We start from the raw sequence: 10,121 nt of genomic DNA, 5'->3' as shown, positions 1-10,121 counted from the left end.
TAGTGTCTTCCCCTCACCCTTCAGTTCTGTTTGAGCAGTGTTCAGAGCAACACTGGAGTCTCCACAAGCTTCTCAATAAACCTGTAAAAACCTTTTCCCCAGTCTCTCTGTTTGGGTTTCTCTGCATGTGGGTCCGAGCTCTTGATAAAATCATGACAGTTGTGATATGTTGACTCTATTCTCGTAGTATTGGGACTTTATTCTCATTATATCACAACTTTATTCTCGTAATATTTCGACTTTATTCTCAAATTAATAAAAATAAATCTCTGGCCTGGCCCTAATACTCCATTGTACGCTCCATTTTAAACCTGTATCCACTGAAACACGTGCTCTGGGCTAAAAACAAAGCCCTGATCATCAGCCTCCCACCGCCGTGCTTTGCAGCTGGTGTTTGTCTTCTAACACACCGATTTATTCTTCAACCAAATGCCAAAGGTCGTTGTTTTCATCTGTGCTTCATTCAGCTGCATCTTTGCACACCTGGATGACCTTTCCCTTTTCTCTTTAACATTTTGTCCAAAATGGTGGAATGAAAAAACGTTTCTTGTGTTTCTTTTTTGACTAAGTAAGTGTTGAAGTCTTTGCTTTGGTTACTGTTAACTCTTGATATGTTATAGTCCACTGGGAGGAGGGCAGTTTAAACCTTAGAAAGTAGGTTTTACTTTTATCAAATGACTTGATGCAGATCTGAGAGGGAAAAAAAACATTAAGGTTGGTTACATTCAGATCGCGAAAAGTCTCCATCGATTACAAAATAAACGCCGTCCATCGATGAAAATACTTCAATTTGATATAAAAACCTCAAACTAGGCTTTAAAATCGGCTATTCGCTTCAAGGTCAGTTGAAAAATTTCCACTGAGAGCATAGCACGGTCAGAAAAAAGGCGCAGTTTACGTGTGCAGTTTCTACACCCGCCACAAGAGGGAGCTGAACTCAGTGCTTTGATCGACATTCTGGTAAAAGAAAAAAAAATCCAAACTAGGATTTAAAATCAGCTGCTAGCTTTAAGGTTAGTTGAAAAAATTCCCACCGATAGCATAGCAATGTCAGAAAAACGGCGCCGTGTAGGCACGCAATTCCTAAACCTACCAAAAGAGGGAGCTGAACTCGGTGGTATTTTGATTGGAATTCTGCTAAAAAAGAAAAAAAACTTTGAAATAGGTTTTAAAATCAGCTGTTCACTTTAAGGCCAGTTGAAAAATTTCCTACAATAGCATAGCAATGTCCAAATAACGGCGCCATCTATGCAAAAAGTTCCTAAACTGGCCACAAGAGGGAGCTAAACTCGGTGGAGCTTTGATCGGCATTCTGATAAAAACAAAAAAACCCTCTGAACTAAGCTTTAAAATTGGCTGTTCGCTTCAACTTCAGTTGAAAAAATCCCTCCAATGCTGTAGCGATGTCAGAAAAATCGCGCTGTCTACACAAAAAGTTCCTAAACGGGCCACAAGAGGGAGCTGAAGTCTGTGCTTTGATCGGCATTCTGGTAGAAAAAAAAAAAGAAACTAAACAAGGTACGTTCTTCCTTCAGTTTAGGAGGAAAAGTCAGTTCTCTCCTTGTGTTGAATCGGGTCTCTGACGGGTCGGATCGGATCAGGCTAGCTCTGACATCGGATCCCAGGGCAGTGTAGTGCTTCGGTTGTGAAAGCGTGCAAAACAAGGACAATTGCAACGTAAAGAAGTGATCTCCTTAGAAGGCTGGTCCTGATTTGTGCCGCAGTGTCCCTCTACTGGCAGAGTCTTTGAACTGCGTGTTAGCGAACCAACCAATCGTCAACCGCTACCAGCTTTGAACTGGTTCTCCGGGTTTCAGAGGCAGTGATGTAGCCATTAAAGGCTGACCAATCGCCGCTCCCAACATGGCCGCCCGTCTTCACCAACCGGGGATGGAACAGATGAAGACGGGCCGACTATTCCAGTCCGAAGGTGCTGGTCTCCTCCACGGCAGTCAGCATCTTCTCATAGAGCATGGAGAAGGACTGGTACGGCGGCAGGTCCAGGCGGTTGAAGCAGGTGTGAGCTCTGAGGGGACAAAACCACAGAATTTAGAGCGGTGTCATCGATTAATACGCCATTATCCTGAACTTTGACCTGTTCACTAACCACCATCTAAACACCACCATGTTGGACTTCTGGATGAGCTCAGGGTGGTTCTCATAGATCTGGACCTACAGGATGGCCCTTGCTGTGGTTTAGACGCCTACTTCATGCTGCCAGAAAGGCTCTACTGAAGTCATTTCAGCGTTTTGGGAGCAAAGTGGAACTAATGAGGGTTTCTTCAGGATTTCATATTCTCTCAATCGTCGCAGGTTGTGTTTGCTGGGTATGACAGCTCTGACCAAACTCAGTGGAAACATCTGCAGTCAGTCACCTGGGCAGTGAGGTGATCTTCCCCCACTTCTCCACACAGAACCGCCGCGGTCCGTTGCTGCCGCGCAGCGCAGCGAAGCCCTCGTACGGAATGCTCGACGTCCCCGTCACAAACTCCACAGGAAGAGGAGAGAGAGGGAGGGATCAGAGAGAGGACCACAGCTTTCAGCAAACCTTTCCGTCGCAGGCAGGAGGTTTCTGGAGGTTCTACAGAACCTTCCTGAACCCGGTCCTCCCAGCAGCAGCAGGCCTACCTGCAGCAGACGAAGCCTCTGCTCATTGTTGAAGCGCTCCACGGCCGCCCAGAACCACCGGATCACAATGTGGTTGTCATGGTAACCTGGACACAACACATCCTGCTTTAGATCCGCTGAGTGGGTCAGAATAAGGAAGGAAGGAAGGAAGGAAGGAAGGAAGGAAGGAAGGAAGGAAGGAAATTAGCTAGCTAGCTAGCTTTTGGTCCCCTCTACCTCCTCTGTACTCGGTGTTGTTCCTCCAGTCTGACAGGTCGATCTCGGCCGTCCCAGCGATCACCAGCTCCAGCTCCCTGGCATCGAACACAGACACCAGCCTGGCGTCCACCACCTGGACAAACCGCCAACCGTGAGGCCCCAGAGAACTGAGCGACTGCAGGAACCACACAGTCTGACTTTCCCACAGACCGCACCTCATAGAAGCCTCTGACCAGGCTCTCCGTCTGCTGAACCACTCCCCGCTCTATCCTCCACTTCACCATCCGCTCGATGTACTCCTTCTTGTTCTTCTCTGACACCGGGATGTTCCCTCCACCAGGCTTCAGCTCCCGCTCTGTGATCTGCACACACCAAAGTTCAAAGATCGTTTGGAATCTCCTCTCTCTCCCATTGGTTCTTATCTCCCCTTACTGTCTCTCCTCCCTTTCTGTTCCCTGTCTGTCTTAATGGTCTGCTTGTTTGGCAAACAGCTAGCTCTGGGACATCTATTCCCAGACAAAGGCCATGTCCTTTGGACAGATTTGCCAAGAACATGCTTGCAAAACAATCTCTACCCACCACATGGAGGCGGGAGTGTAATGGTGTGGGAGGTTTTTCTGCATCCATCATTATAGAAAAATATAAGACTCTCATTTTTTACTTTACTAGAACATCCAGAAGCAAAATGTCTGACCTTAGAGTCCGACACTTTGGTGAGTCATAGTCATTGTTCCTGCACCCCTTCACATGCCCTGTTCCCGTTCCTGACCAAACCCTTCAGCGCTTCCCGACCAGCAGGCAGCGTCGGAGTCACACCTGTCCAAACACTTCCTCGTTGACGGTGAAGGTGAGGTCCAGCATCTCTTCGATGTCATTGTCCTTCATCCACTGGAGGGACTGGTGGAACTCCTCGTCCAGGTACTCCAGGTCGCTCAGGTCGCAGGGGCTGCAGGGCGGTAAAACAACCAATGAGGGACTGGAGGTGAATGAGTGAAAGAGCGTGAGCTGCGTGCGCACGTACATGCGGAGGAGGCCTTTGTAGAAGGGTCTGGTGAAGAAGGCATCCAGCAGATACTGGTGGATCAGAGCTAGACCCAGAATGCGGCCGCTGAAGCGGAACCTGAGGCACACAGAAGGAGAACCGGCTTCATGACCGTACTGAAAGAAAACGTAACATGGCCGCTCCTCCTCCTCTCCATCCTGGTGACACAGATCAGGGCAGCTAAAGCTCAACACCATCAAACCTTTGATCTTCCTGTTAAATCCAGAATAGAATTATGGAAATAAGCATCAACTAATGTAGTGATCGATAATCATTACATGTAGCATAGAGACGGTAGAACATGCCTTAGCTGACAGAGCGACCCACTTAGAGCAGTAACTACATCAAAAGTGTAAAAAGAAATTGCAATTCAGATTTTAAAAAGTATTTCCGTCTGTCAATATTCTCCATCCAGAACTCCTCAAGTGGCTTTCATTTCATAAAAAATCTTCTTTATGGAACCTTTGGCTATCTGATTATTAATCAATTGATTGAAAAAGTAATCGACAGATTCATTAATTTGCAAATTATCTCTAGTTGCAGCTCTAATCTCTGCAGTTATGCTGCTGTTGGCTTAGTCCACTGGAGGACCACGTTTCCTCATTTTTCTTCCTTCTACCTGTATTCTATGTTGTGCATTGGCACTATAAAAATAAACTGAACTGAACCAATTAGATCTCTGCCTCTAGTGGTTAGGTTCAGGGTCAGGCAGAGCCCTCAAAAAGATGCTAAAGGAAGAACATTGTGTTTGTGTAGGGTATTACCATTCATGGTGATTGTCTACAAAGGCGGACATGGGGCTGATCTGAACGGTATACGTGTCGTTGGCTGAATATTCAAACAGACCATAATATGGGTTGAAGAGTTCCCTAGAAACCAAGAAGAAGAACTCCCTCGAAGGCCCGCTGTAGTCCAAGCTGTAACGACACATGCCCAGGTTAATGTTTGAAGGACATCTTTTAGACTTTCCTCGCGACGGTTTCCCTGCTCGGTGACTCACCCTTCCTCTCCGGCAAAGCTGACATAGAACTTGCTTCGCTGCAGGTCTTTCCTGGAGTAGCACATGATCTGATTGAAGGCGTCTTCCAGGAGGTGGTCTCGACGGATACTCAGTCTACACAAACATGGACATGGAACCCAAACCATGAACCCAAAGGGAGTGAGAAGACGCAAACAGACTCATGCAGATGGGAATTTACTCACTTTAGCTTCCCGGGGCCTTGGCCGTAGCCTTTGGTTTCGAGTTTCCTGTAGAAGTTGCGCAGTTTAGCCTCAAAGTCTCTCTTGTAAGGAGCTGGGGCTCTGGCGTTGGCTCGCTGAGTTCCTGCAGAGAGAGACATGACCAGAGGCGGTTTCAGGACCCGTCCCTTCCACTTCCTTAAAGTTATAGAGGAATAAGAGGTCCTCCTAATTGTCAATCAGTGTGGTGATATCTTTACGTAAGGCCGTCCTATGTACTCGTCCCGTTAGCTATGTTTTCCTGCGCAGGCGCACTTTCAGGCGTCTGTGGTGAGCTAGTTTCAGACAGTCATTGAAGCTCATCTTTCTCACCGTCGTTCTTTGAAAATGGCCGAGGGTTGTAAGAGAAAAAGTGTGTACGAAGTGTGTGAGAGGAAAGAAAGGCCTCAGAAGAGGCAGATATATCCCAGAATGCTTTGCACAGAAAGCTCTCCTCGCAAAGCATTCTGGGATTTGTTGTCACATTGGCTGTCGCTTACTGACAGCCCTGACTTAAGCCTGATTTTTGATCAGTGTGCGTGTGTCGCACCAAACCCACATATGCCCCACCCCCCTTCCGCAGACACTCTGCTGCTCTTTTTCAAAATTATAGTTGAGCGCAGACAGGAGGCCTCTGATTGGTCAAATCTACATCCGCTCTACACTATGCGTATTTCCTGGTAGGTACCTTACCGGCTTGTTTTGTTTGTATGACCACCATTGTGGTCATACAAACATTGTGGCCCTCATGTCCCTCCGTTGTTGTACAAACTTGCCCCCACTTCCTCACCGCCTCGGCCGTATCTAGGCCCACAGCTAGTTCCTGATTGGCCCTCTGGCGTTGTGGCGTGGAATAACATAGCGCAGACCACGGTTCAATATTGGGCAGAAATAAAAAATATCTGCGTCGTACCTTCGACAAGCTCACTGCGACACACTGCTGCGGGAGTATAACCAGCCCTTAACCCCCATATGCACGCAGACACTCTCAACTCATACCACCTCCCAGAAATTGTAGGTTACAGCAGACAGTGCCGCAGACAGGAGGCGTCTGATTGGTCAATTCTACATCCGCTCTACACTATGCGCATTTCCTGTTTCGACCTAATGGCAGAATCTCTGGCTGTAGTGCCGTCCACAATGCCCGGCACACCTCAGACACTGTCCCAGACGCAGTGCAGGACGCTGGTTTGTAACTTTGAGCGACGGTCTGTTAGTTTGCACCGGAAGGCAAAACACGCTGCGCCACGGCCAGTCTTTGGGAAACACTCACGGGTGAACTGTTTGTCGTCTGGCGTTGGATGAGGGGTTGTAGACGGCGAACAAGCTCATCAAACGGACGCACAGACACCCACAATCCTAGCTAATTCCTGATTGTCCCTCTTGCATTGTGGCATGGAATAACAGAGCACAGACCATGTTTCAAAATTGGGCAAAAATCAAAAATGTCTGCGTCACACCTGTGACAAGCTAACTGCGACACACTGCTGCGGGAGTATACACAGCCCTTAATAACAAAGACGACGCAGGCACTGTGCGGTGGAGGAGGAGTTACATAACCAATGGGGGAGCAAAAAGCAGTGATCATCTGTCCAAACGGTAAGTTAACTGAGTTCGCAATAAATTTAGGGGTTAGAGCGGACGTTTGGACACAGTAAGCTTGTATTATGGTAGGCTCAAAATGGTAGAATTATTTTAAGACAAGAAGAAGAAAAATTTAAACGATTCAGTCAATTTTGTCCTCCGGAGGGTGGGAACATTTATTGACAAGTCGAATCGTAGTTTTATCCCCCTGGAATGGCGGGCCCATATGAAGCTGTATTTATACCCTAGCACCAAGTGCTATTTCAAAATCTAGCTGGTGTTTGAATGTGCCATTGTTCACATGGCCAAAATCGTCTCTGATACTTAAACAGGAAAAAGATGCTTTCATCAAGATCTCTTGGCTCACAAGTTATCCTACGTGCATGTCACCAGTTAAGAATCTTGTTTTTGCAAAGATTCGTACGTGACCTCCAGCATGTACTGTTTCTGTGTGCTAGGGTTCAAACACCCTGTCCACTGTATTCTCTGTGTGTTGCTAAGTATTTATTGTTAGGATTCCAGTTTGTGTGGGTTGTTTTTTGTGTTTTCCTCTCTCCACTACCAGGTGGTGCCCTGTCCTCGTTGGGCCTCCCTGCACACCTGTGGCTCGTTGGGTCATCACCAGAGGAGTATTTGAGCAGCAGGCTGTCACTACCTCTATGCCAGAGTGTTTGCCAGTATTGGGTACTCTAGCCAAACTGAGATTAGCACAGTCTAACCTTAGCCTTGTCTCTCTGAGTCTAAGCTTGCCTTTGTCTTTTGTTCTATGGCAGGAAGCCCTCCTGATTCACTGGATAAGCCTGGACCTTCTACCCCCCCTGGAAGAAAAAACTGAGTCACACTGAGCAAGGGGACACCTCCACATGATCCGTTCAAGTCCTCTTCAGGAAAACCCGGTGACCGTCCACTCCATTGCTCCTCTGGACCCAAGGTTAGTCTGCCTGTCCGCCCTCCAACGAGTTCTTCAAGTCAAGTCAGCTTTTATTGTCACTTTCTTGATATGTACAAGACATACAAGGGAAATGAAATTACGTTTATATCTCTTTTAGACTTTTTCCCTTCGTTCCCTGAACTGATCATTGTGATCTCCCCCTCAGAGTTTCTGGTTCCGGTTCACCAGTCCGCTGAGGTCCAACAGTGTTACCCAGTTGTATATCTCAGTCTGTGTTTTTGCTAACCACAATAAACCTGTAAACTTTTACCCTTGGCTTCTGAGTGTCTCTGCATGTGGGTGAGATCCTTAAAACCCATCATGACATGTATAAGGCCTTGAAATATGTTTACACAGTGTGAACATTATATAGCCCCATCACCATGAGCTGGTGCATGCTCTTTCAGGTGTTTAATAAGCGTTCCTTCTTGGGAGTGGGTACAGGGTTTGAACTGGCGACTAATAACAAAGATGGCGCTGGCACCGCGCAGTGGAGGAGGAGTTACGTGGCCAACAGAGAGCAAAAAGCAGTGATCATCCGTCCAATCGGTAAGTTAAATGAGTTCACTATATAGTCCACTATATAGTCCGTGCTCTACATAGAGTTGGCCAAAGAAGCTGCTATTTTGAGATGCTAAGCCAGATTTTTTAACATCTGGACCAAAACACAATCCTGCAAAACTACAGGCCCGTTACAAACCTTCCCTTCAGCTTAAAGGTATAGAGGACGGTCTTTTATTTCCGGGTGGATCATCTAAATAATTGGGCCTCAAAATTGTCAATCAGTCTGGTGATTTCTTTACGTAAGGCCGTCCTACGTGCCCGTCCCCCATTAGCTATCTTTTTGTCAGACAATCTGTGGTTAGCTACGGTTTCAGACAGTCACTGAAGCTCACCGTTCTCACAGCGTTTCTTTGAAAATGGCAGAGGCTCGTAAGAGAAAAGTGTCTATGAAGTGTATAAGAAGAAAAGAAAGGCCTCAGAAGAGGCAGATATATCTCAGAATACTCTGCGTGGAGAGCTCTGCTCCCACAGCTAAGCTTGTATGAGCTATGAAAACAGCAACTTTTAAACAGAGCGTGCATGAGGAGAAATGGGCTCATGCACGCTCTTCCACATGTTAAATAGGCGGTCCTTTTCAGGAGCGGGTACAGAGTTGTGCATTTTTTCAAAAAGCGCAGAGGGCGGGACCTTTCAAAAATTCACGAAATTTCTCCAGAATAGCTATAAGGCATGATGTTCCATCATAATGACATACCTGGGGAGTTCTGTGGGGAGGAAACGGGGGACCCCCGAGATGACGGGCAGTAGCTGGGGAGGAGTAAGGCATGAGGAGGCACGTAAGACATCACTTCATCTTCAAACAGACTGTAGGGGGAGACAGAGAGAGAGAGAGAGAGAGAGGCTTCGGTACCGAGGTGAGATCAGGAAAGGAAAGGAGGCCTGTTACGGATCAGCAGAGACGTCTCACCTCAGCAGAATGACGAGGTCGGCGTCTCCAGACAGCCGGGTCAGTCCTGACACTCCATCTGTGCGGATCAGCTGGACCTTCTCCCTGAATCCACATCCAACATCACATCAACAATCATCCAGGAGATCATTCATCCCACTTCCACCTTAACCTCTTAATATCCACCTCATTTTGGGAAATTCTCGTATATTCTGCGTACCCAAATGGAAAAGCAAATAACGGAGGAACTGTAAGCTCAAATTACATGTGTGATACATCATTTGAAAGCTACACCCTCTAGTTTCTGAATATATACATAGAAATTGGGTGAGTAAAAAACCCAAGCTGCATCAGTTCAAACAAGACTCAAAGTTGTTTTTTTATTCTCGAAGTCTTTTTATGAACAGCAGTTATAAAGTCATGCTTATTTATTGTGGCTGATTTGTCATGGTACATTTTGACTTGCTGCTATATCTGTGTTAATTGTGCTTTAGTGCTCGCCATGTCCATAAAATAAACTAGGTGGTTGTATTTTGGAGAACCTAAGCTTTCCAACGATGGCTAACATGTGTATATTGGTAAACATTTTACCCGTGTAATTTTCATGCATTCCGAGTTATTATATGTAAATGCTTTAAAACGGGTCGCCGGCGACCCGGTGGGTTTTGAGAGGTTAAATTCATCTCAACTCGAAACAATAGAAGGTATTCGTGATCATTTGAAGGACTCGGGTTCCATCTGACATTAAAACAGACTAAAATTTAAGGACTTCTATCGACTCAATGCCAGAGTAATGAGAGAAAAAGCCATTACTCCAGCTGAACCAAGAGCTTCACAATCAACACTAAGGCCATTTCTTAATTCACAAGAATGCAGGTGCGAACTTGTGTCCTCGCCAAGTCTGTTCTTGAGAAGAACACAGGAAAGTCTGGACTCAGGGAGAACGGGAGTCCGCAGAATAAATCTAGATCAACTGGAACAGAAGCGTACTGATGACGTTAGACCTGGCTGCTGAGGAAGGGCTAACATAAAGCCTGGATGCTAAGGAAAAGCTAACCTTAGCCCTGGCT

General features: G+C 46.6%; 1 protein-coding gene across 2 annotated transcripts in view; it reads right to left on the bottom strand.

Annotated features, from left to right (window-relative positions):
• Positions 1–588: 588 nt before the first annotated feature.
• LOC107103297 (E3 ubiquitin-protein ligase HECW2-like) overlaps positions 589–10,121 on the bottom strand; it is a 39,612-nt gene continuing 30,079 nt past the window's right edge. For both annotated transcript variants that reach the window (XM_015402948.1, XM_015402949.1), the window contains exons 20-31: positions 9,073–9,156; positions 8,860–8,969; positions 5,072–5,192; positions 4,869–4,982; positions 4,633–4,785; positions 3,848–3,946; positions 3,643–3,772; positions 3,042–3,188; positions 2,845–2,959; positions 2,629–2,714; positions 2,376–2,488; positions 589–2,026 (exon numbers count right to left, since the gene is read on the bottom strand). In XM_015402948.1, the coding sequence (XP_015258434.1) occupies positions 1,915–2,026; positions 2,376–2,488; positions 2,629–2,714; positions 2,845–2,959; positions 3,042–3,188; positions 3,643–3,772; positions 3,848–3,946; positions 4,633–4,785; positions 4,869–4,982; positions 5,072–5,192; positions 8,860–8,969; positions 9,073–9,156 (1,384 nt within the window). In that variant the 3' untranslated portion in view covers positions 589–1,914. The remainder of the gene's footprint in view (positions 2,027–2,375; positions 2,489–2,628; positions 2,715–2,844; positions 2,960–3,041; positions 3,189–3,642; positions 3,773–3,847; positions 3,947–4,632; positions 4,786–4,868; positions 4,983–5,071; positions 5,193–8,859; positions 8,970–9,072; positions 9,157–10,121) is intronic.

This window comes from Cyprinodon variegatus, unplaced genomic scaffold (genome assembly GCF_000732505.1).
Source record: "Cyprinodon variegatus isolate N-32 unplaced genomic scaffold, C_variegatus-1.0 Scaffold1416, whole genome shotgun sequence".
NCBI lineage: Eukaryota > Metazoa > Chordata > Actinopteri > Cyprinodontiformes > Cyprinodontidae > Cyprinodon > Cyprinodon variegatus.
Note: the sequence above shows the minus strand (reverse complement) of the source record. Positions and strands in the feature narration are given on the sequence as shown.